The sequence below is a fragment of the Oncorhynchus keta genome, unplaced genomic scaffold (genome assembly GCF_023373465.1).
Source record: "Oncorhynchus keta strain PuntledgeMale-10-30-2019 unplaced genomic scaffold, Oket_V2 Un_scaffold_187_pilon_pilon, whole genome shotgun sequence".
Taxonomy (NCBI): domain Eukaryota; kingdom Metazoa; phylum Chordata; class Actinopteri; order Salmoniformes; family Salmonidae; genus Oncorhynchus; species Oncorhynchus keta.
In genome coordinates, this window is record NW_026290840.1 from 200,381 (window position 1) to 227,652 (window position 27,272).

The 27,272-nt window shown below is 46.9% G+C and overlaps 1 protein-coding gene across 4 annotated transcripts; it reads right to left on the reverse strand.

The window, feature by feature from the left end:
- Positions 1–312: 312 nt before the first annotated feature.
- hmgn3 (high mobility group nucleosomal binding domain 3) lies at positions 313–26,590 on the reverse strand. 4 transcript variants are annotated; one of them, XM_052514662.1, is made up of 7 exons: positions 26,419–26,587; positions 17,458–17,523; positions 17,019–17,048; positions 7,454–7,507; positions 7,006–7,083; positions 3,299–3,398; positions 313–1,535 (listed from the first exon to the last, which is right to left on the reverse strand). In XM_052514662.1, the coding sequence occupies exons 1-7, from the start codon at positions 26,431–26,433 to the stop codon at positions 1,528–1,530; spliced, it is 351 nt and encodes a 116-aa protein (XP_052370622.1). In that variant the 5' UTR covers positions 26,434–26,587; the 3' UTR covers positions 313–1,527. The 4 variants fall into 4 exon arrangements, with proteins under 4 accessions (XP_052370622.1, XP_052370625.1, XP_052370624.1 ...); XM_052514663.1 differs by lacking the exon at positions 313–1,535 and adding an exon at positions 2,224–2,292 and having other exon boundaries at positions 26,419–26,590; XM_052514665.1 differs by lacking the exon at positions 3,299–3,398 and having other exon boundaries at positions 26,419–26,588.
- Between the last annotated feature and the right edge of the window lie 682 nt (positions 26,591–27,272).

A 27,272-nucleotide genomic window follows, 5' to 3' on the forward strand; every position in this document is an offset into this window, starting at 1 on the left:
TTATAACTGTGTATAACCGTAATAATAACTGGTATAAATAATAATAACTGGTATACCTGTAATAATAACTGCTATAACTGTGCGTTTTAAAGCTTAAATGCTGATCTTTCATTTCCTGACACAGCAGTTGTATTGAACATGGCCACTTGCCCCCCCCCACCCCTCCATTCACCTCTCTCACACACACACACACACACACACACACACACACACACACACACACACACACGGCATAAATACAGGTGAAGAGGGTATTGTATGGGTACAGATAGTGACTAGATATACTATAAAGTAAAACACACAGTACTCACAAAATGTCAACTCTGTTTTATTTCAAAATAATGTTTTCCCACAGGCAGGGTGGAACCCAGAGAGGTTCTAGAAGCCTCAGAGTTCTAGAACAGAAGCGCCACTTGTTATTGCTATGCTGCTCTGACAGACAACCAGGGTGGAACCCAGAGATTCTGGAAGCCAGAGTTCTAGAACAGTCTGCTCTGACAGACAACCAGGGTGGAACCCAGAGGTTCTGGAAGCCAGAGTTCTAGAACAGTCTGCTCTGACAGACAACCAGGGTGGAACCCAGAGGTTCTGGAAGCCAGAGTTCTAGAACAGCCTGCTCTGACAGACAACCAGGGTGGAACCCAGAGGTTCTGGAAGCCAGAGTTCTAGAACAGTCTGCTCTGACAGACAACCAGGGTGGAACCCAGAGGTTCTGGAAGCCAGAGTTCTAGAACAGTCTGCTCTGACAGACAACCAGGGTGGAACCCAGAGGTTCTGGAAGCCAGAGTTCTAGAACAGTCTGCTCTGACAGACAACCAGGGTGGAACCCAGAGGTTCTGGAAGCCAGAGTTCTAGAACAGCCTGCTCTGACAGACAACCAGGGTGGAACCCAGAGGTTCTGGAAGCCAGAGTTCTAGAACAGTCTACTCTGACAGACAACCACAGACTCACAAATTACAACACAGCAGTGGCTGGCGATTCTGAACACTTCTAAATCTGTTTAAAAAGCTGCAAATATTCCCCATGGCAACACCTCAGGTCAGGGTCAAAGGTCACTTGTTATATCATAGGAGCCTAGTCTGACCCTTGGGTCTCTGATGTCAGAGGTGGAAGGTCCACTTAATTTACAGCGATGTCATCACAAAAGAGCCATCACGGTCAAGAGGACATGACATTGTTTAGAGAGGAACTGAGAGGCATCACCATGGTGACCCCATGAGGCTCCTCCCACTGCCAGAGGAAGAATACTTGCGGCCATTTTATAAAAACATGTCACTTCATTCTGTCTTCCAGGGAGGAAAGGAAAGAAAAGGAGAGGAGAGGGAGAGACAACTGTAAGGAGTGTGGAAGTGGTTTGCTGCTGGTTATCTTTGCTAGTATCACAGGACAAACAAAAAAATCAGCATTTTACAAAATCCTGGGAAAAAAAAGAATCCTCCGTTTCCATGGTACTGGTTTGGGAGGAGTCAGAGAAAGACCCCCCCATTTCCTCATTCCTTCTCCTTGACCGACTCCGCCTCCACAGCCTCAGTCTCCTGCAGACAGAAACAAATATACCACGATGTCATACGTGATGTCATAAAGGGACCAGGAAGTACCCGTGGGAGGTACGATGTTTCCATCCATGGTTCCATGGTCAAGGAGAAGATGACTAGCTAGCTGGGAGTTAGTAGTATCACCAGCAGTCCACACCACTGTTAGAGGCTGCCGAGGGGAAGAGAGCTCATAATAATTGCAGGAATGGAGTAAATGGAATGCAATTATGAATGATACCGTTCCACTAATTCCGCTCCAGGCATTACCACGAGCCCATCCTCCCCAATTATGGTGGCACCAGCCTCCTGTTCTGTACATACTGATGGGGGAAACACACACACATTTCATACTGCAGTCACAACCACACAATGTTAGTGTACACAACCACATCAAGGTTTAAAGTGCTCCAACACTTAGTTTACAGCACACACACTGGTTAAAGTCACCCACAGAGGTTAAATCCCCCAATTATTGATAGATATCACACACACTGGTTAAAGTCACCCACAGAGGTTAAATCCCCCCAATTATTGATAGATATCACACACACACTGGTTAAAGTCACCCACAGAGGTTAAATCCCCCAATTATTGATAGATATCACACACACACTGGTTAAAGTCACCCACAGAGGTTATTTTTGAAGGAACTCAGTCCGGCTTTAAACGTACTCTTTGAACGATGTAATAGTAGAATGCACAAGGTACCATTTCTAAATCGGTTAGTGCATCATCAGTTCCTCTTGTCATTACAGACCTTAGAGAGATATAATTATAACTTGAAATGTCCAGATCAACTCGCATATCAGCTAACGCTTTTTTATTTTGTTTTTTTTTTAGCCTGTAGATAGTCATTTTTAGTCGTTCATATCACATGAACACACAGACATGACAAAATGTCTAGAACTGCAAGAAGATTAGCTTTAAAACGGCAACGTGTTCTTTGCACCTCATGACAAAATGTCTAGAACTGCAGGATTGTTCTTCTTTAGCTCCACCAACAAGAGAGGTGTGAACAGTTTGAGTCTTGAATAATGCTTGTGCCTACAGAAATAAACGTGGCACGCTTGCAGGGGGTCACGGGATGTTCCCCAATGCTGGAAGGGGGGCCCCGAGTGGAAGCTTGGGAACCCCTGATTCAGCAGACACTTTCCTTTGTTCAAGGGCACATTAACATATTTTTCAGATAATCAGCTCGGGGATTCAAACTAATGACCTTTCAGTTACTTGCTCAACACTCTTAACTGCTAGGCTACCTGCCGCCCGATAGGTTATACAGTGGAGCAAAAAAGTATTTAGTCAGCCACCAATTGTGCAAGTTCTCCCATTTAAAAAGATGAGAAGCCTGTCATTTTCATCGTAGGTACACTTCAACTATGACAGACAAAATGAGAAAAAAAATCCAGAAAATCACATTGTAGGTATTTTCCAGTTTAGCCTTCTGGCCTCCTCTACGTGATAGAGGTTAGGTTTTCCAGTATAGCCTTCTGGCCAACTCTATGTGGCAGTGCTCTAGCGACTCCTTGTGGTGGGCCGGGTGCCTGCAGGCTGACTGAGGTCGTCAGTTGAATGGTGTGTCCTCCGACACATTAGTGCAGCTGTCTTCTGGGTTAAGCGGGCGGGTGTTATTTGTGATTTTAAAAAAAGTGGAGATTGTCTCGTCTTTCAAGAATTCCTGAGGGAATAGGGTTCCATTTGGAGACAACACTCTGTTTAAATCACACTCTGTCAAGATCCCACAGCACACCATCTGTCTGTCATACCGTTGACTCTGACTGTCTCACTCTGGCCTCTGACAGACATGGAGTAGGGAGCAAGACTTCTGTAGTAGGTCACACTGACACTGGAGCGAGACACACATATCTGTGTGTATGTGTGTGAGACAGATATTCAGACAGGGAGAACATCAAAGGAATACATGTTAGATGATTATAATCCCACCACCAGCCCCCCTCCTCCTCCATGTTAGATGATTATAATCCCACCACCAGCCCCCCTCCTCCTCCTCTCCTTCTACATGTTAGATGATTATAATCCCACCACCAGCCCCCTCCTCCTCCTCTCCTGTTAGATGATTATACATGTTAGATGATTATAATCCCACCACCAGCCCTCCTCCTCCTCTCCTTCTACATGTTAGATGATTATAATCCCACCACCAGCCCCCTCCTCCTCCTCTATTATTCCCACCACCATACCAGGATTATAATACATGTTAGATGATTATAATCCCACCACCAGCCCCCTCCTCCTCCTCTCCTTCTACATGTTAGATGATTATAATCCCACCACCAGCCCCCCTCCTCCTCCTCTATTTCTACATGTTAGATGATTATAATCCCACCACCAGCCCCCTCCTCCATGTTAGATTATTATAATCCCTTTATTTAACCACCAGCCCCCTCCTCCTCCTCTCCTTCTACATGTTAGATTATTATAATCCCATTTAACCAGCCCCCTCCTCCATGTTAGATTATTATAATCCCACCACCAGCCCCCTCCTCCTCCTCTCCTTCTACATGTTAGATTATTATAATCCCACCACCAGCCCCCCTCCTCCATGTTAGATGATTATAATCCCACCACCAGCCCCCCTCCTCCATGTTAGATTATTATAATCCCACCACCAGCCCCCCTCCTCCTCCTCTCCTTCTACATGTTAGATTATTATAATCCCACCACCAGCCCCCTCCTCCTCCTCTCCTTCTACATGTTAGATGATTATAATCCCACCACCAGCCCCCCTCCTCCTCTCCTTCTACATGTTAGACCATTATAATCCCACCACCAGGTCCTCCCTCCCTTCTACATGTTAGATGATTATAATCCCCACCACCAGCCCCCCCTCCTGAGAACATGTTAGATTATTATAATCCCACCACCAGCCCCCCTCCTCCTCCTCTCCTTCTACATGTTAGATGATTATAATCCCCACCACCAGCCCCCCTCCTCCTCCATGTTAGATGATTATAAACACCCCACCACCAGCCCTCCTCCTCCATGTTACAGTTAGATTATTATAATCCCACCACCAGCCCCCTCCTCCTCTCCTTCTACATGTTAGATGATTATAATCCCACCACCAGCCCCCTCCTCCTCCTCTCCTTCTACATGTTAGATGATTATAATCCCACCACCAGCCCCCTCCTCCTCCTCTCCTTCTACATGTTAGATGATTATAATCCCACCACCAGCCCCCTCCTCCTCCTCTCCTTAGATTTATTCTACATGTTAGATGATTATAATCCCACCACCAGCCCCCTCCTCCTCCTCCCTCTCCTTCTACATGTTAGATGATTATAATCCCACCACCAGCCCCCTCCTCCTCCTCTCCTTCTACATGTTAGATGATTATAATCCCACCACCAGCCCTTCCTCCTCCTCCTCTCCTTCTACATGTTAGATTATTATAATCCCACCACCAGCCCCCTCCTCCTCTCCTTCTACATGTTAGATGATTATAATCCCACCACCAGCCCCCTCCTTTCCTCTCCTCTTCTACATGTTAGATGATTATAATCCCACCACCAGCCCCCTCCTCCTCCTCTCCTTCTACATGTTAGATGATTATAATCCCACCACCAGCCCCCTCCTCCTCTCCTTCTACATGTTAGATGATTATAATCCCACCACCAGCCCCCTCCTCCTCCTCTCCTTCTACATGTTAGATGATTATAATCCCACCACCAGCCCCCTCCTCCTCCTCTCCTTCTACATGTTAGATGATTATAATCCCACCACCCCCCTCCTCCTCTCCTCTCCTTCTACATGTTAGATGATTATAATCCCACCACCAGCCCCCTCCTCCTCCTCTCCTTCTACATGTTAGATGATTATAATCCCACCACCAGCCCCCCTCCTCCTCCTCTCCTTCTACATGTTAGATGATTATAATCCCACCACCAGCCCCCCCTCCTCCTCTCCTTCTACATGTTAGATGATTATAATCCCACCACCAGCCCCCTCCTCCTCTCCTTCCATGTTAGATGATTATAATCCCACCACCAGCCCCCTCCTCCTCTCTCCTTCTACATGTTAGATGATTATAATCCCACCACCAGCCCTCCTCCTCCTCTCCTTCTACATGTTAGATGATTATAATCCCACCACCAGCCCCTCCTCCTCCTCTCCTTCTACATGTTAGATGATTATAATCCCACCACCAGCCCCCCTCCTCCTCCTCTCCTTCTACATGTTAGATGATTATAATCCCACCACCAGCCCCCCTCCTCCTCCATGTTAGATGATTATAATCCCACCACCAGCCCCCTCCTCCTCCTCTCCTTCTACATGTTAGATGATTATAATCCCACCACCAGCCCCCTCCTCCTCCTCTCCTTCTACATGTTAGATGATTATAATCCCACCACCAGCCCCCCTCCTCCTCCTCTCCTTCTACATGTTAGATGATTATAATCCCACCACCAGCCCCCTCCTCCTCCTCTCCTTCTACATGTTAGATGATTATAATCCCACCACCAGCCCCCCTCCTCCTCCTCTCCTTCTACATGTTAGATGATTATAATCCCACCACCAGCCCCCCTCCTTCTACATGTTAGATGATTATAATCCCACCACCAGCCCCCCTCCTCCTCCTCCTCTCCTTCTACATGTTAGATGATTATAATCCCACCACCAGCCCCCTCCTCCTCCTCTCCTTCTACATGTTAGATTATTATAATCCCACCACCAGCCCTCCTCCTCCTCCTCTCCTTCTACATGTTAGATGATTATAATCCCACCACCAGCCCCCCTCCTCCTCCTCTCCTTCTACATGTTAGATGATTATAATCCCACCACCAGCCCCCTCCTCCTCCTCTCCTTCTACATGTTAGATGATTATAATCCCACCACCAGCCCCCCCTCCTCCTCTCCTTCTACATGTTAGATGATTATAATCCCACCACCAGCCCCCTCCTCCCCCTCCTTCTCATGTTAGATGATTATAATCCTCTCCTTCTACATGTTAGATGATTATTATCCCACCACCAGCCCCCTCCTCCTCCTCTCCTTCTACATGTTAGATGATTATAATCCCACCACCAGCCCCCTCCTCCTCCTCTCCTTCTACATGTTAGATGATTATAATCCCACCACCAGCCCCCTCCTCCTCCTCTCCTTCTACATGTTAGATGATTATAATCCCACCACCAGCCCCCTCCTCCTCCTCTCCTTCTACATGTTAGATGATTATAATCCCACCACCAGCCCCCTCCTCCTCCTCTCCTTCTTCTACATGTTAGATGATTATAATCCCACCACCAGCCCCCTCCTCCTCCTCCTCCTTCTACATGTTAGATGATTATAATCCCACCACCAGCCCCCTCCTCCTCCCACCACCTCCTTCTACATGTTAGATGATTATAATCCCACCACCAGCCCCCCTCCTCCTCCTCTCCTTCTACATGTTAGATTATTATAATCCCACCACCAGCCCCCTCCTATCCTCTGGAGGTGTGGCCTAGCGTACCTCCTCAGTCATAGCCTGTCCGTTATGGGAGGGGCCATCCTCCTTCACCTTAGCGCCACCTTTCTTTTCCTTCATGTCCTTTGGGCAGAGAAAGCCAATCAGAACACAGCACAGACACAGCCAGCCAATCAGAACACAGAAGAGAGACAGCCAGCCAATCAGAACAATAACAGCCAGCTAAATCCGAACACAGAAACAGAGTCGACTAATCCCAACAGAGGACAAAGACAACCAATAAAAACACAGGACTGAGAGTACCTTTGAGAACATTCAAATGGACTAAAGGTACATGAGACTTTAAAACAAACATCATGCATTTGTGGATACACACTCCATTGCAGTGTGTGTGTGTGTGTGTGTGTGTGTGTGTGTGTGTGTGTGTGTGTGTGTGTGTGTGTGTGTGTGTGTGTGTGTGTGTGGGTGGGGGGGGGGGGGTCGATGGCTTTACCTTGGATATAGCCTTCTTAGGCTTGACCTCAACAGGTTTGGGAGGAGCTGGTTTCTGCAGGTCAGAGAGAGACACACGTTAGCTTTAGCACTCAAAGATTGGGGAAACGCCATGTAATTAGCTTAGCTTATTCTAGCATAGAGTTGGGAAACACCATATAATTAGCTTAGTTTAGAGAATGGGGCATTTCTATAGAATTATCTTAGCAAATTGAATGGGAAAATACAATTGAAATATCTTATCATTGAAATATATGTAAACCTGAACAGTAAGTGTATAGTAGGCTATAGGTAAGGCCATACAATACCCACCAGTAGAGGGCAACACCTTAGATAAAGCGCTATGTACAACTTAAAAACAGTACTTACTAAATAGTTGATTTAATATCAGTAAACAGGGCAGGCTATCATATTGTTTACTCCATGTGTAACTCTGTGTTGTCTGTTCACACTGCTATGCTTTATCTTGGCCAGGTCGCAGTTGCAAATGAGAACTTGTTCTCAACAAGCCTACCTGGTTAAATAAAGTATATAAGCAACAAGAACATGTTGGTTAATTATCTAACATAATCAGTACTAAGGTACAGTAATAACATTATCACTATATTATCCACGGAATAATATTTGACAGTGAGATCACATGACAGACAGAGATAAGGTCTGGCAAACGAGAGCAAAGGAACAAAAACAAGAGCAGGATCAGACGGAACCTACAGGGATGTTTTCCCACCCCCACCTTTAGAACACTGTTCAGAACATTCACGGTCTGAATGAAATAGTAATTTAGAACGCTCCTTTCCAACGCTCCTTTCCAACACTCCATTAGAACACTCCAATAGAACACTCCAATAGAACACTCCTTTCCAACGCTCCAATAGAACGCTCCTTTCCAACGCTCCTTTCCAACACTCCATTAGAACACTCCAATAGAACACTCCTTTCCAACACTCCAATAGAACGCTCCTTTCCAACGCTCCATTAGAACGCTCCTTTCCAACACTCCATTAGAACACTCCATTAGAACGATCCTTTCCAACGCTCCATTCCAACACTCCATTAGAACACTCCATTAGAACGCTCCATTCCAACACTCCATTAGAACGCTCCATTCCAACACTCCATTAGAACACTCCAATAGAACACTCCTTTCCAACACTCCAATAGAACGCTCCTTTCCAACGCTCCATTAGAACGCTCCTTTCCAACACTCCATTAGAACACTCCATTAGAACGATCCTTTCCAACGCTCCATTCCAACACTCCATTAGAACACTCCATTAGAACACTCCTTTCCAACACTCCAATAGAACGCTCCTTTCCAACGCTCCATTAGAACGCTCCTTTCCAACACTCCATTAGAACACTCCATTAGAACGATCCTTTCCAACGCTCCATTCCAACACTCCATTAGAACACTCCAATAGAACACTCCTTTCCAACACTCCAATAGAACGCTCCTTTCCAACGCTCCATTAGAACGCTCCTTTCCAACACTCCATTAGAACACTCCATTAGAACGATCCTTTCCAACGCTCCATTCCAACACTCCATTAGAACACTCCATTAGAACGCTCCTTTCCAACGCTCCATTAGAACGCTCCTTTCCAACGCTCCATTAGAACGCTCCATTCCAACACTCCATTAGAACACTCCATTAGAACGCTTCTTTCCAACGCTCCATTAGAACGCTCCTTTCCAACACTCCATTAGAACGCTCCTTTCCAACGCTCCATTAGAACGCTCCTTTCCAACACTCCATTAGAACACTCCATTAGAACGATCCTTTCCAACGCTCCATTCCAACACTCCATTAGAACACTCCATTAGAACGCTCCTTTCCAACGCTCCATTAGAACGCTCCTTTCCAACGCTCCATTAGAACGCTCCTTTCCAACGCTCCATTAGAACGCTCCTTTCCAACACTCCATTAGAACACTCCAATAGAACACTCCAATAGAACACTCCTTTCCAACGCTCCAATAGAACGCTCCTTTCCAACGCTCCTTTCCAACACTCCATTAGAACACTCCAATAGAACACTCCTTTCCAACACTCCAATAGAATGCTCCTTTCCAACGCTCCTTTAGAACGCTCCATTCCAACACTCCATTAGAACACTCCAATAGAACACTCCTTTCCAACACTCCAATAGAACGCTCCTTTCCAACGCTCCATTAGAACGCTCCTTTCCAACACTCCATTAGAACACTCCATTAGAACGATCCTTTCCAACGCTCCATTCCAACACTCCATTAGAACACTCCATTAGAACGCTCCATTCCAACACTCCATTAGAACGCTCCATTCCAACACTCCATTAGAACACTCCAATAGAACACTCCTTTCCAACACTCCAATAGAACGCTCCTTTCAACGCTCCATTAGAACGCTCCTTTCCAACACTCCATTAGAACACTCCATTAGAACGATCCTTTCCAACGCTCCATTCCAACACTCCATTAGAACACTCCATTAGAACACTCCTTTCCAACACTCCAATAGAACGCTCCTTTCCAACGCTCCATTAGAACGCTCCTTTCCAACACTCCATTAGAACACTCCATTAGAACGATCCTTTCCAACGCTCCATTCCAACACTCCATTAGAACACTCCAATAGAACACTCCTTTCCAACACTCCAATAGAACGCTCCTTTCCAACGCTCCATTAGAACGCTCCTTTCCAACACTCCATTAGAACACTCCATTAGAACGATCCTTTCCAACGCTCCATTCCAACACTCCATTAGAACACTCCATTAGAACGCTCCTTTCCAACGCTCCATTAGAACGCTCCTTTCCAACGCTCCATTAGAACGCTCCATTCCAACACTCCATTAGAACACTCCATTAGAACGCTTCTTTCCAACGCTCCATTAGAACGCTCCTTTCCAACACTCCATTAGAACGCTCCTTTCCAACGCTCCATTAGAACGCTCCTTTCCAACGCTCCATTAGAACGCTCCTTTCCAACACTCCATTAGAACACTCCATTAGAACGATCCTTTCCAACGCTCCATTCCAACACTCCATTAGAACACTCCATTAGAACGCTCCTTTCCAACGCTCCATTAGAACGCTCCTTTCCAACGCTCCATTAGAACGCTCCTTTCCAACGCTCCAATAGAACGCTCCTTTCCAACATTCCATTAGAACGCTCCTTTCCAACGCTCCATTAGAACGCTCCTTTCCAACGCTCCATTAGAACGCTCCTTTCCAACGCTCCAATAGAACGCTCCTTTCCAACATTCCATTAGAACGCTCCTTTCCAACGCTCCATTAGAACGCTCCTTTCCAACGCTCCAATAGAACGCTCCTTTCCAACGCTCCAATAGAACGCTCCTTTCCAACGCTCCATTAGAACGCTCCTTTCCAACGCTCCATTAGAACGCTCCTTTCCAACGCTCCAATAGAACGCTCATTTCCAACGCTCCATTAGAACGCTCCTTTCCAACGCTCCAATAGAACGCTCCTTTCCAACGCTCCAATAGAACGCTCCTTTCCAACGCTCCATTAGAACGCTCCTTTCCAACGCTCCAATAGAACGCTCCTTTCCAACGCTCCAATAGAACGCTCATTTCCAACGCTCCATTAGAACGCTCCTTTCCAACGCTCTAATAGAACGCTCCTTTCCAACGCTCCATTAGAACGCTCCTTTCCAACGCTCCAATAGAACGCTCCTTTCCAACATTCCATTAGAACGCTCCTTTCCAACACTCCAATAGAACGCTCCTTTCCAACGCTCCAATAGAACGCTCCTTTCCAACGCTCCATTAGAACGCTCCTTTCCAACGCTCCATTAGAACGCTCCATTCCAACACTCCATTAGAACACTCCATTAGAACGCTCCTTTCCAACGCTCCATTAGAACGCTCCTTTCCAACACTCCATTAGAACGCTCCTTTCCAACGCTCCATTAGAACGCTCCTTTCCAACGCTCCATTAGAACGCTCCTTTCCAACGCTCCATTAGAACGCTCCATTAGAACGCTCCTTTCAACGCTCCTTTCCAACGCTCCATTAGAACGCTCCTTTCCAACGCTCCAATAGAACGCTCCTTTCCAACGCTCCATTAGAACGCTCCTTTCCAACGCTCCTTTCCAAAGCTCCTTTCCAACGCTCCATTAGAACGCTCCTTTCCAACGCTCCAATAGAACGCTCCTTTCCAACACTCCATTAGAACGCTCCTTTCCAACGCTCCAATAGAACGCTCCTTTCCAACACTCCATTAGAACGCTCCTTTCCAACACTCCATTAGAACGCTCCTTTCCAACACTCCATTAGAACTCTCCTTTCCAACACTCCATTAGAACGCTCCTTTCCAACACTCCATTAGAACGCTCCTTTCCAACACTCCATTAGAACGCTCCTTTCCAACACTCCATTAGAACGCTCCTTTCCAACACTCCATTAGAACGCTCCTTTCCAACACTCCATTAGAACGCTCCTTTCCAACGCTCCATTAGAACGCTCCTTTCCAACACTCCATTAGAACGCCACTTTCCAACGCTGCATTAGAACGCTCCTTTCCAACACTCCATTAGAACGCTCCTTTCAACGCTCCATTAGAACGCTCCTTTCCAACACTCCATTAGAACGCTCCTTTCCAACGCTCCATTAGAACGCTCCTTTCCAACGCTCCATTAGAACGCTCCTTTCCAACACTCCAATAGAACGCTCCTTTCAACGCTCCAATAGAACGCTCCTTTCAACGCTCCAATAGAACGCTCCTTTCCAACGCTCCAATAGAACGCTCCTTTCCAACGCTCCAATAGAATGCTCCTTTCCAACACTCCATTAGAACACTCCAATAGAACACTCCAATAGAATGCTCCTTTCCAACGCTCCAATAGAACGCTCCTTTAGAACGCTCCTTTCCAACGCTCCTTTCCAACGCTCCATTAGAACGCTCCATTCCAACACTCCATTAGAACACTCCTTTCCAACACTCCATTAGAATGCTCCTTTCCAACACTCCATTAGAACACTCCAATAGAACACTCCAATAGAACGCTCCTTTAGAACGCTCCTTTCCAACGCTCCATTAGAACGCTCCATTCCAACACTCCATTAGAACGCTCCTTTCCAACACTCCATTAGAACGCTCCTTTCCAACACTCCAATAGAATGCTCCTTTCCAACACTCCAATAGAACGCTCCTTTCCAACACTCCAATAGAATGCTCCTTTCCAACACTCCAATAGAACGCTCCTTTCCAACACTCCAATAGAACGCTCCTTTCCAACACTCCAATAGAACGCTCCTTTCCAACACTCCAATAGAACGCTCCTTTCCAACACTCCAATAGAACGCTCCTTTCCAACACTCCAATAGAATGCTCCTTTCCAACGCTCCATTAGAACGCTCCTTTCCAACACTCCATTAGAACACTCCATTAGAACGATCCATTCCAACGCTCCATTCCAACACTCCATTAGAACACTCCAATAGAACGCTCCTTTCCAACGCTCCAATAGAACGCTCCTTTCCAACACTCCAATAGAACGCTCCTTTCCAACGCTCCATTAGAACGCTTCTTTCCAACGCTCCAATAGAACGCTCCTTTCCAACGCTCCTTTCCAACGCTCCAATAGAACGCTCCTTTCCAACGCTCCTTTCCAACGCTCCAATAGAACGCTCCTTTCCAACGCTCCTTTCCAACGCTCCAATAGAACGCTCCTTTCCAACGCTCCAATAGAACGCTCCTTTCGAACACTCCAATAGAACGCTCCTTTCCAACGCTCCATTAGAACAATCCTTTCCAACGCTCCATTAGAACAATCCTTTCCAACGCTCCATTAGAACAATCCTTTCCAACGCTCCATTAGAACAATCCTTTCCAACTCTCCATTAGAACGCTCCTTTCCAACGCTCCAATAGAACGCTCCTTTCCAACGCTCCATTCCAACACTCCATTAGAACACTCCAATAGAACGCTCCTTTCCAACGCTCCAATAGAACGCTCCTTTCCAACACTCCATTAGAACACTCCTTTCCAACGCTCCATTAGAACGCTCCTTTCCAACGCTCCAACAGAACGCTCCTTTCCAACGCTCCAACAGAACGCTCCTTTAGAACGCTCCATTAGAACGCTCCTTTCCAACACTCCATTAGAACGCTCCTTTCAAACGCTCCATTAGAACGCTCCTTTCCAACGCTCCATTAGAACGCTCCATTAGAACGCTCCTTTCCAACGCTCCATTAGAACGCTCCATTAGAACGCTCCTTTCCAACGCTCCATTAGAACGCTCCTTTCCAACACTCCAATAGAACGCTCCTTTCCAACACTCCAATAGAACGCTCCTTTCCAACACTCCAATAGAATGCTCCTTTCCAACGCTCCATTAGAACGCTCCTTTCCAACACTCCATTAGAACACTCCATTAGAACGATCCATTCCAACGCTCCATTCCAACACTCCATTAGAACACTCCAATAGAACGCTCCTTTCCAACGCTCCAATAGAACGCTCCTTTCCAACACTCCAATAGAACGCTCCTTTCCAACGCTCCATTAGAACAATCCTTTCCAACGCTCCATTAGAACAATCCTTTCCAACGCTCCATTAGAACAATCCTTTCCAACGCTCCATTAGAACAATCCTTTCCAACTCTCCATTAGAACGCTCCTTTCCAACGCTCCAATAGAATGCTCCTTTCCAACGCTCCATTCCAACACTCCATTAGAACACTCCAATAGAACGCTCCTTTCCAACGCTCCAATAGAACGCTCCTTTCCAACACTCCATTAGAACACTCCTTTCCAACGCTCCATTAGAACGCTCCTTTCCAACGCTCCAACAGAACGCTCCTTTCCAACGCTCCAACAGAACGCTCCTTTAGAACGCTCCATTAGAACGCTCCTTTCCAACACTCCATTAGAACGCTCCTTTCAAACGCTCCATTAGAACGCTCCTTTCAACGCTCCATTAGAACGCTCCTTTCAACGCTCCATTAGAACGCTCCATTAGAACGCTCCTTTCCAACGCTCCATTAGAACGCTCCTTTCCAACACTCCATTAGAACGCTCCTTTCCAACGCTCCTTTCCAACGCTCCATTAGAACGCTCCTTTCCAACACTCCATTAGAACGCTCCTTTCCAACGCTCCAATAGAACGATCCTTTCCAACGCTCCATTCCAACACTCCATTAGAACCCTCCAATAGAACGCTCCTTTCCAACGCTCCAATAGAACGCTCCTTTCCAACACTCCATTAGAACACTCCTTTCCAACGCTCCATTAGAACGCTCCTTTCCAACGCTCCAACAGAACGCTCCTTTCCAACGCTCCAACAGAACGCTCCTTTAGAACGCTCCATTAGAACGCTCCTTTCCAACACTCCATTAGAACGCTCCTTTCAAACGCTCCATTAGAACGCTCCTTTCCAACGCTCCATTAGAACGCTCCATTAGAACGCTCCTTTCCAACGCTCCATTAGAACGCTCCATTAGAACGCTCCTTTCCAACGCTCCATTAGAACGCTCCTTTCCAACACTCCATTAGAACGCTCCTTTCCAACACTCCATTAGAACGCTCCTTTCCAACGCTCCATTAGAACGCTCCTTTCCAACGCTCCATTAGAACGCTCCTTTCCAACGCTCCAATAGAACGCTCCTTTCCAACGCTCCAATAGAACGCTCCTTTCCAACGCTCCATTAGAACGCTCCTTTCCAACGCTCCAATAGAACGCTCCTTTCCAACGCTCCAATAGAACGCTCCTTTCCAACGCTCCAATAGAACGCTCCAATAGAACGCTCCTTTAGAACGCTCCTTTCCAACGCTCCAATAGAACGCTCCTTTAGAACGCTCCTTTAGAACGCTCCTTTAGAACGCTCCTTTAGAACGCTCCAATAGAACGCTCCTTTAGAACGCTCCTTTAGAACGCTCCAATAGAACGCTCCTTTAGAACGCTCCAATAGAACGCTCCTTTAGAACGCTCCTTTCCAACGCTCCATTAGAACGCTCCTTTCCAACGCTCCAATAGAACGCTCCTTTCCAACGCTCCAATAGAACGCTCCTTTAGAACGCTCCATTAGAACGCTCCTTTACAACGCTCCAATAGAACGCTCCTTTAGAACGCTCCAATAGAACGCTCCTTTAGAACGCTCCAATAGAACGCTCCTTTAGAACGCTCCTTTCCAACGCTCCAATAGAACGCTCCTTTAGAACGCTCCAATAGAACGCTCCTTTAGAACGCTCCTTTAGAACGCTCCAATAGAACGCTCCTTTAGAACGCTCCTTTCCAACGCTCCATTAGAACGCTCCAATAGAACGCTCCTTTAGAACGCTCCTTTCCAACGCTCCATTAGAACGCTCCTTTCCAACGCTCCAATAGAACGCTCCTTTCCAACGCTCCAATAGAACGCTCCTTTCCAACGCTCCATTAGAACGCTCCTTTCCAACACTCCATTAGAACGCTCCTTTCCAACACTCCATTAGAACACTCCAATAGAACGCTCCTTTCCAACGCTCCAATAGAACGCTCCTTTCCAACGCTCCATTAGAACGCTCCTTTCCAACGCTCCAATAGAACGCTCCTTTCCAACACTCCAATAGAACGCTCCTTTCCAACGCTCCTTTCCAACGCTCCTTTCCAACACTCCAATAGAACGCTCCTTTCCAACACTCCATTAGAACGCTCCTTTCCAACGCTCCATTAGAACGCTCCTTTCCAACGCTCCATTAGAACGCTCCTTTCCAACGCTCCATTAGAACGCTCCTTTCCAACGCTCCAATAGAACGCTCCTTTCCAACGCTCCATTAGAACGCTCCTTTCCAACGCTCCATTAGAACGCTCCTTTCCAACGCTCCATTAGAACGCTCCTTTCCAACGCTCCAATAGAACGCTCATTTCCAACGCTCCATTAGAACGCTCCTTTCCAACGCTCCATTAGAACGCTCCTTTCCAACGCTCCATTAGAACGCTCCTTTCCAACGCTCCAATAGAACGCTCATTTCCAACGCTCCATTAGAACGCTCCTTTCCAACGCTCCATTAGAACGCTCCTTTCCAACGCTCCATTAGAACGCTCCTTTCCAACGCTCCATTAGAACGCTCCTTTCCAACGCTCCATTAGAACGCTCCTTTCCAACGCTCCATTAGAACGCTCCTTTCCAACGCTCCTTTCCAACGCTCCATTAGAACGCTCCTTTCCAACGCTCCATTAGAACGCTCCTTTCCAACGCTCCATTAGAACGCTCCTTTAGAACGCTGCTGTCTGAATGGAACATTGACTGAATAAAACACTAGCTCGTTCTGGTAAGTGTATATATATATATATGTGTATGTATGTATGTATGTATGTATGTATGTATGTATGTATGTATGTATGTATGTATGTATGTATGTATGTATATATATATATATAAAAATAAAGGTTAGATTAAAATGAATCCAACAGATTATTGTTGAGCTCCTAACATCACGCCTGGTGGCTGTGAGAAACTGTGACCCCACAGATTACGCCTGGCCCTAGCGTTGAGCAACAATCTGAGAGACAGCAGAGAGGAGAGGAGGGAGGTAGGAAGAATGAGAGAGGGATGGAGGAAGAGGGAATTATTCAACTTACCGATGACAACCTCTCTGACCGCCTGGTGGGCTACAGAAGGAGAGACAGAGAGACAGAGAGAGACACACAGAGAAACACAGAGAAAGAGACAGAGAGAGACACAGAGAAACACAGAGAGAGACAGAGAAACACAGAGAGAGAGACAGAGAAACACAGAGAGAGAGACAGAGAGAGACAGAGAAACACAGAGAGAGAGACAGAGACACAGAGAAACACAGAGAGAGAGACAGAGACACACACACAGGGAACGAGAGGGGGAAAAGGGACAGGGGGCATATCAGTTATGTGTTGAGGGGCTGGTAGTGTGTGGGATTGGATAGAGTGTGTATGTATAAAGACACCTCTTCATGTATCAGTGAGTGTTTGCTGAATGGACTGTGTGTGGTGACTGTGGTTTGCTGTTGTTTAAAAACACACAAACACGACACGGAGCTCCTACCTCCTGCTTGGTGACCTTCTGCTTGGTGACCTTGGAGGCATCCTTGGCATGGGCCCCTTCAGGAGACTAAAAGAAATGCAGACAGGAGAGTTAGATTATAACAATTTGTTCTTAACTGACTTGCCTAGTAAAATAAAAGGTACAATTTTTAAAAATTATTCAACACACTTCATCCACATGGCGTAACGACAGCTAACTAAAGTTATTTTTTCACCTTTATTTAACCAGGTAGACCACTTCTCATTTACAACTGCGACCAAGCAAAGCAGACAAACAGTTACACAAGCAAACGTACAATAAATCGTCAATAACACAATAGAAAATAAAAATAGATATATGTACAGTGTGTGCAAATGTAGAAGAGTAGGGAGGTAAGGCAATAAATAGGCCATAGAGGCAAAAAAAATAATTACAATTTAGAATTAACACTGGAGTGAATAGATGTGCAGATGATGATGTGCAAGTAGAGATACTGGGGAGCAAAAGAGCAAGAGGATAAATAACAATATGGGGATGAGGTAGTTGGGTGGGCTATTTAGAGATGGGCTGTGTACAGGTACAGTGATCGGTAAGCTGCTCTGACAGCTGATGCTAAAAGCTAGTGAGGAGCGCTAAGACTCCAGCTTCAGTGATTTTTGTAATTCCTTCCAGTTATTGGCAGCAGAGAACTGGAAGGAAATGTGGCCAAAGTAAGTGTTGGCTTTGGGGATGACCAGTGCAATGTACCTGCTGGAGCAGGTGCTACGGGTGGGTGTTGCTATGGTGACCAGTGAGCTGAGATAAGGCAGGGCTTTATCTTATAGATGACCTGGAGCCAGTGGTTTTGGTGACGGATATATAGTGAGGGCCAGCCAACGAGAGCATACAGGTCAGTGGTGGGTAGTATATGGGGCTTTGTTGACAAAACAGATGGCACTGTGATAGACTGCATCCAGTTTGCTGAGTAGAGTGTTGGAGGCTATTTTGGAAATTACATCGCCGAAGTCGAGGATCGGTAGGATAATCAGTTTTACGAGGGTATGTTTGGCAGCATGAGCGAAGGAGGCTTTGTTGCGAAATAGGAAGTCGATTCTAGATTTAATTTTGGATTGGAGATGTTTAATGTGAGTCTGGAAGGAGAGTTTACAGTCTAACCAGACACCTAGGTATTGGTAGTTGTCCACATAGTGTAATTTGAAACCGTCCAGAGTAGTGATGCTAGTCAGGCAGGCAGGTGCAGGCAGCAATCAGTTGAAGAGCATGCACTTAGTTTTACTAGCATTTAAAAGCATTTGGAAGCCACGGAAGTAGTGTTGTATGGCATTGAAGCTCGTCTGGAGGTTAGTTAACACAGTGTCCAAAGAGGGGCCAGAAGTATACAGAATGGTGTCATCTGCGTAGAGGTGGATCAGAGACTCACCAGCAGAAAGAGAGACATCATTGATATATACAGAGAAGAGTCGGCCCGAGGTTTGAAACCTGTGGCGCCCCCATAGACACTGCCAGAGGTCCGGTTGCGTCGGGGGGGTGCTGAGGTGTTGGCCGGGGTAGGGGTAGCCAGGTGGAAAGCATGGCCAGTCGTGAAGAATTTCATGCTTATTGAAATTCTCGATTATCGTAGATTCATCGGTGGTGACAGTGTTTCCTATCCTGGGTAGCTGGGAGGAGGTGCTCTTATTCTCCATGGACTTTACAGTGTTTCCTAGCCTCAGTGCAGTGGGCAGCTGGGAGGAGGTGCTCTTATTCTCCATGGACTTTACAGTGTTTCCTAGCCTCAGTGCAGTGGGCAGCTGGGAGGAGGTGCTCTTATTCTCCATGGACTTTACAGTGTTTCCTAGCCTCAGTGCAGTGGGCAGCTGGGAGGAGGTGTTCTTATTCTCCATGGACTTTACAGTGTTTCCTATCCTCAGTGCAGTGGGTAGCTGGGAGGAGGTGCTCTTATTCTCCATGGACTTTACAGTGTTTCCTATCCTCAGTGCAGTGGGCAGCTGGGAGGAGGTGCTCTTATTCTCCATGGACTTTAGTGTCCCAGAACTTTTTGGAATTAGTGTTACAGGAAGCAAATTTCTGTTTGAAAAAGCCTTAACTTTCCTGACTGACTGACTGACTGACTACATTGGTTTCTGACTTCCCTGTATAGCCAGTGTACTGTATAGCCAGTGTACCGTATAGCCAGTGTACTGTGTAACAGGTGAGGCTCCACGTCAAATCACAGATATGTCAGCATTCGACATCCAGGAACACACACACCGGTTTCACAGCTGGAAGTACCAAGTCTCTCAAGGATGAACCTGTCTGGGAAACCTGCCTCTAGACTGGAGCAGATAGCTTCTTGACTAACAGGCTGACTTCACCGCTCGCGTCGTGTGTGCGAGCGTTGCAAAATAAATTTAGAAATCTATATTATTCAATTATTGCACCACACTGCTCGCACACGCTAACGAGCATCTGTGTTGTCAAGGGCTAAAATAGAAGTCAGTTCTATGTGACGCAGATCGCGTTGCAGGTCCTGCCACTCCCGCCACTCCCATCTCCTCATTGGTTTATAGAAGCAGGTACCTAACGTGCCATCTCCTCATTGGTTATACCCATGTGGGTGACTGAAAGACGAACGAGGTCAGTGGTGGTAATGCACCTAATTTATGAAAGTTGTCAATCGCAATATAAAGTCAATAGAAGAAAAAACCTAGAAGGAGGAGAGATGACTAGAAACAATTCAGTTGACTGTTTTATGTGTGGATTAATTGTTGGAGTAGAGGACCTTGTGCATTTCAGGTAAATAACAACTCAATGTTTATATCCCAGGACAAATTAGTTAGCAACAGCAAGCGAGCTAAATAGGACAAATTAGCTAGAAAGTGCAAGCTAGCTAAATTGACATAAATGTTTAACGCTTTTCGACCTGTCCCCAAATTAATGTCATTGGTTCAGAGTTTGTTTTGATATTTTAACTTGCATGTTGTGATCGCGTTTGGTGTGGGGGGACAAAATACATTTATGCACGATGGTGCACGCTCGCAGCTGGTTTGGGTTCCGTGTTAGAGATAAAGATTATTACTGAAGAGGAGAGGGAGTGAAGAAGAGAGAGGGCATAGAGATCATGACTCCCAGCAGATACAATCTCTCAGCCTCAGTGGAGATGAGGACTAGAGATCATGACTCCCAGCAGATACAATCTCTCAGCCTCAGTGGAGATGAGAACCTTACAATAAAATAGTAGTTACACAAATGAGGTCATTACAGTGACCCTGGACATCACAGGTCATGCCAGTATTGTATAAATGAGAGGAATTGTGTTTACTATGGTCTGTCATTGATAAGGAGCAATTTAGAACCTGTCACACACACACGTGTAGACAGTAGGGCTGGGCGATATGGCCAAAATATCATCACAGTAGTGGTGAAATAGTTCGGTTTCAATACATCGACAAAATAAATGCCTGAGAAATATGTCATTTGTATTTAGATTTTCCATGTGTTATAATAGTAAGCTTGAATTCCCTGGAGCAGATGGAAACAACGGGACGACTAAAAAAAAACACAGCAGTGCCTTTATCACGCCCTGGCCTTAGTATTTATTATGTTGGTTAGGCCAGGGTGTAACATGGGGGATTCATGTGTTTTTGTCTTATCTAGGGTTTTTGTAGTCTATGGGGTTGTGTTCAGTTGAGTGTTCTAGGTAAGTCTATGGGGTTGTTCAGTTGAGTGTTCTAGGTAAGTCTATGGTTGCCTGGCAGCTGTTTATCGATGTCTCTGATTGGGAACCATATTTAGGCAGCCATATTCTTTAGGTATCTTGTGGGTGGTTGTTCCTGTCTCTGTGTTTTGCACCAGTTAGGACTGTTTCGGTTTTCCACGTTTTCTTATTTTGTATAGTGTTCACGTTTTCATCTTGCATTAAAGATGTTTATAAATAACCACGCTGCATTTCAGCCCTCCTCTCCTTCCCGGGAAGAAAATCAGCCTTATAACATGAAATAAAACAGTCATTTAAAAAACAGATCTTCAACAGGGGTGCAGCAGTCCAGCAGCATATCAACATTAAGTCACGTAGCAGTGCCTTAAAATAGGACCACTTGAGACTGGTTACTTAGATTTACCAGATTCAAGTTTTTCTTTAAGAAGATGATCTGCAGTGAGCACAGATGGGCTTAGCAGTGGAGAACACCCGCTCATGTTGTTGCCTGAAGGCCGTGAAGAGAAGTCGTTTCTGATTGGTTGCCGTTTAATCCACCAGTCCCTGGATGGGAGACCAGATGCTGATGAAAGTGGTGTTGGAGGGCCAGTAGGAGGCACTCTTTCCACTGGTCTAAATAAATATCCCAATTCCCCAGGGCAGTGATTGGGGACATTGCCCTGTGTTGGGTGTCGTCTTTCGGATGGGACATTAAACGGGTGTCCTGACTCTCTGAGGTCATTGAAGATCCCATGGTACTTATCGTAAGAGTAGGGGTGTTAACCCTGGTGTCCTGGCTAAATTCCCAATTTCCCCCTCAAACCATCACAGTCACCTAATAATCCCCAGTTTACAATTGTCTCATTCATCCCCCTCCTCTCCCCTGTAACTATTCCCGAGGTTGTTGCTGCAAATGAGAACATGTGTTCAGTCAATTTACAAGAAATAAAAATAACAGATATGAAGGAATTAGCAGTTCGCTATTTAAGTTAATTGAGGCTCCGACGCTCTTTTCCTTCATAACTAATGAGCTGCAGACAACTATAAAACATTACGTGGATATTTATCCCACGTTCATTTATACACCATTGGTTTATGCAATAATATATATATATTTTTTTAAATGTATACAATGAAATATATTTTCCTAGCTATAATATATGATTAATGTATTGTTCAGTTCGCAGTTCACCGTGGACCCTGTACCAAACGGTTCAATGTGAATAAATGTACCGTGGACCCTGTACCAAACGGTTCAATGTGAATAAATGTACCGTGGACCCTGTACCAAACGGTTCAATGTGAATAAATGTACCGTGGACCCTGTACCAAACGGTTCAATATGAATAAATGTACCGTGGACCCTGTACCAAACGGTTCAATGTGAATAAATGTAACGTGGACCCTGTTACCGTGGACCCTGTACCAAACGGTTCAATGTGAATAAATGTACCGTGGACCCTGTACCAAACGGTTCAATGTGAATAAATGTACCGTGGACCCTGTACCAAACGGTTCAATGTGAATAAATGTACCGTGGACCCTGTACCAAACGGTTCAATGTGAATAAATGTACCGTGGACCCTGTACCAAACGGTTCAATGTGAATAAATGTACCGTGGACCCTGTACCAAACGGTTCAATGTGAATAAATGTACCGTGGACCCTGTACCAACCGGTTCAATGTGAATAAATGTACCGTGGACCCTGTACCAAACGGTTCAATGTGAATAAATGTACCGTGGACCCTGTACCAAACGGTTCAATATGAATAAATGTACCGTGGACCCTGTACCAAACGGTTCAATATGAATAAATGTACCGTGGACCCTGTACCGAACGGTTCAATATGAATAAATGTACCGTGGACCCTGTACCGAACGGTTCAATATGAATAAATGTACCGTGGACCCTGTACCAAACGGTTCAATATGAATAAATGTACCGTGGACCCTGTACCAAACGGTTCAATATGAATAAATGTACCGTGGACCCTGTACCAAACGGTTCAATATGAATAAATGTACCGTGGACCCTGTACCAAACGGTTCAATGTGAATAAATGTACCGTGGACCCTGTACCAAACGGTTCAATGTGAATAAATGTACCGTGGACCCTGTACCAAACGGTTCAATATGAATAAATGTACCGTGGACCCTGTACCAAACGGTTCAATATGAATAAATGTACCGTGGACCCTGTACCAAACGGTTCAATATGAATAAATGTACCGTGGACCCTGTACCAAACGGTTCAATGTGAATAAATGAGCTTCTTGAGTGACAGGGGGCGGGGCTGTGTGGAAAGCAGCATGGAGAGGGATGACTCAAGTAGCAAAGTAAACTATAAAAATGGAAGTTATACATGCCGTATCACATTTAACAAACCAAACATTGAAATGCCATTTTAGAAGGTAAAGTAAAAACCCAAACTGGTTCGTGCATGAATACAGGTATATTTTAAAATATAGTAGACCACCCAGCTCTAGTAGACAGCTAGGCAGGTGTGTAGACAGCTATGCAGCCAGCTAGGCAGGTGTATAGCCAGCTAGGTAGGTAGGCTGGTGTGTAGGCAGGTAGGCTGGTGTGTAGGCAGGTAGGCTGGTGTGTAGGCAGGTAGGCTGGTGTGTAGGCAGGTAGGCTAGTGTGTAGGCAGGTAGGCTAGTGTGTAGGCAGGTAGGCTAGTGTGTAGACAGCTATGCAGCCAGCTAGGCAGGTGTATAGCCAGCTAGGTTGGTAGGCTGGTGTGTAGGCAGGTAGGCTAGTGTGTAGGCAGGTAGGCTAGTGTGTGGAGAGCTAGACAGCTAGGCAGGTAGGCAGGTGTGTAGCCAGCTAGGAAGCTCGGCAGGTAGGCAGACAGCTAGGCAAGCAGCTAGGCAAGCAGCTAGGCAAGCAGCTAGGCAGACAGCTAGGCAGACAGCTAGGGAGCTCGGCAGGTAGGCAGACAGCTAGGCAGCTCGGCAGACAGGCAGACGGGTAGGCAGGCAGACGGGTAGGCAGGCAGACGGGTAGGCAGGCGGGCAGGCAGGCAGACGGGTAGGCAGGCAGACGGGTAGGCAGGCAGACGGGTAGGCAGGCAGACGGGTAGGCAGGCAGACGGGTAGGCAGGCAGACGGGTAGGCTGGTGTGTAAGCAGGTATGCTGGTGTGTAAGCAGGTAGGCGGGTGTGTTGCCAGGTAGGCGGGTGTGTAGGCAGGTGTGTAGCCAGCTAGGCAGGTGTGTAGGAAGGTAGGCAGGTGTGTAGGAAGGTAGGCAGCTCGGCAGATAGGTAGGTAGGTAGCTCGGCAGGCAGGTAGGTAGGCAGCTCGGCAGGCAGGTAGGCAGCTCGGCAGGCAGGTAGGCAGCTCGGCAGGCAGGTGTGTAGGCAGCGGTGTAGGCAGGTAGGCTGGTGTGTAGACAGCTTGGCGAGTAGACAGGTAGCTATGTAGACAGCTCGTGCGGTGTGTAGGCAGGGATACAGCTAGGCAGGTGTGGAGGTAGATAGGTAGACAGCTAGGCATGTGTGTAGGCAGCTAGACAGGTAGGTGTGTAGGTAGGTAGTTAGGTAAACAGCTAGGCAGGTGTGTAGACAGCTAGGCAGGTGTGTAGGCAGGCAGGCAGGTGTGTAGGCAGGCAGCTCAGCAGGCAGGCAGGCAGGTAGGCAAGTAGACCGCTAGGCAGGTGTTGAGGTAAATAGGTAGACAGCTAAGCAGACAGCTAGGCAGGTGTGTAGGCAGCTAGGCAGGTAGGTGTGTAGGCAGGTAGGCTGGTGTGTAGGCAGGAAGACAGCTAGGCAGGCAGGTAGGTAGGTAAACAGCTAGGCAGGTAGGTAGGTAGGTAGGTAGGTAGGTAGACAGACAGCTTGGCAGGCAGGTGTGTAGCCAGCTAGGCAGGTGTGTAGGCAGGTAGGCTGGTGTGTAGGCAGGAAGACAGCTAGGCAGGCAGGTGTGTAGGCAGGTAGTCTGGTTTGTAGGCAGGAAGACAGCTAGGCAGGTAGATAAACAGCTAGGCAGGTGTGTAGGCAGGTGTGTGGGCAGCTGGGCAGGTAGGTAGGTAGACAGACAGCTTGGCAGGCAGGTGTGTAGGCAGGTAGGCTGGTGTGTAGGCAGGAAGACAGGTAGGTAGGCAGGTGGGTAGGTAGGTAGGTAGGTAGGTAGGTAGGTAGGTAGGTAGGTAGGCAGGCAGCTCGGCAGGCAGCTCGGCAGGCAGGTGGGCAGCTCGGCAGGTAGGCAGGCAGGTAGGCAGGTCGGCAGGTGTGGAGACAGGTAGGCAGGCAGCTCGGCAGGTAGGCAGGCAGCTCGGCAGGTGTGGAGACAGGTAGGCAGGCAGCTCGGCAGGTAGGTAGGCAGCTCGGCAGGTAGGTAGGCAGCTCGGCAGGTGTGGAGACAGGTAGGCAGGCAGCTCGGTAGGTGGGTAGGTAGGTAGGTAGGCAGCAGGCAGCTCGGCAGGTAGGTAGGCAGCTCGGCAGGTGTGGAGACAGGTAGGCAGCAGCCCATCTATGGTCTTCCTCTCAGTAAAACAGGCAAATGCCTCAGAACGATGTATTGATGACCTCCAACCCTCTCTTTCTCACTCTGTCCTCAGAGGAAAGGTAAAACAGCCCACTTCTATAACAATACCCCGACCCTGTGTGTTCCCTAATACAATGCACCACAGCCACAAACAAACGGCTGTTTTGATAGGCTATTGCTGCTCTCTACAACAACAGTCTATAACCAGCCCCAATCCCTCTCCCCCTCCCCGCTCTGTTCTCCTCTCGCTCTGTAGGTTTTGACTGTCAGTGTGGTTATATATGGGTCTGAAAGGCTACAGAGAGAGGGAGGGAGGAAGTAGAGGGTGTCGCTGTAAAATTGTTTTATAATACTACAAAATAAGTAAAGGCAGACATCTGTCTTTCATACACAGATTAAGCCCATCGGTGAAACGGACACACTAACACGCAGTCACTTTAAAATGAAGCTGCGACAGTGTGGCACTCATCCCTACCGGCTGGATGGGTGACATTCCGGAGCGCGAGAAGTGCACGGAGTGGTGACAGACTTTCTGGTGGACAGGCAGGAAAGGGACAGCGGCCAACACACCGGCCACGGAGAGCAGGGGCTTAGACATAAAACACACCGAATAACACGGAGGAATGCCGACACGTCCAGCGCATCCCCTCTAGACTCCCCTCCCGATCAAACGGTTCACAACTGAACCGTTCTAACGAGCAAATGTTCCGGCTCGGCGTCTCTAAATAGAATCAATGGGAGGCAGTGCTATCCTCTCTCGAATACAACATAAACTACATTGACAAGTAGTATCGGTTTAAAAACAGCCAGACTCACCTTCCTTTTAGGCATGTTGTGCTACAGAAATATGATTCCCTCCAGAGGATCAAAGAGTTCAACCAGCAGGTCCACGGCGCAAACTGAGAACTGTCACCACATACTGGATCAATACGAAGCACCTTCCATAACCACATGCTAATCATATGTAGACCGTTATCTCGACCTATAGGCCAGACACGCAAACTTTGCTCCTGTATATGCCACGGGATTGGTCGAGCCCCCTGTATGCAAATATTACAGCAATCATTGGTTGAGAATAGGATTCTATGGTGCGTCTGATTGGCTACAAGCTCTTGCTAAGCAAATCACAGCTTCTTCATGGTAATGACCAGAAGAAAGGTGACCGTATTCTAGGTGTCTCTGGGTAATGTAGGCTGGAAGAGAACGAGCCAGAAGAAAGGTGACCGTATTCTAGGTGTCTCTGGGTAATGTAGGCTGGAAGGAACGAGCCAGAAGAAAGGTGACCGTATTCTAGGTGTCTCTGGGTAATGTAGGCTGAAAGAGAACGAGCCAGAAGAAAGGTGACCGTATTCTAGGTGTCTCTGGGTAATGTAGGCTGGAAGGGAAAGAGCCAGAAGAAAGGTGACCGTATTCTAGGTGTCTCTGGGTAATGTAGGCTGGAAGGGAACGAGACAGAAGAAAGGTGACCGTATTCTAGGTGTCTCTGGGTAATGTAGGCTGGAAGGGAAAGAGCCAGAAGAAAGGTGACTGTATTCTAGGTGTCTCTGGGTAATGTAGGCTGGAAGGGAACGAGCCAGAAGAAAGGTGACCGTATTCTAGGTGTCTCTGGGTAATGTAGGCTGGAAGGGAACGAGCCAGAAGAAAGGTGACCGTATTCTAGGTGTCTCTGG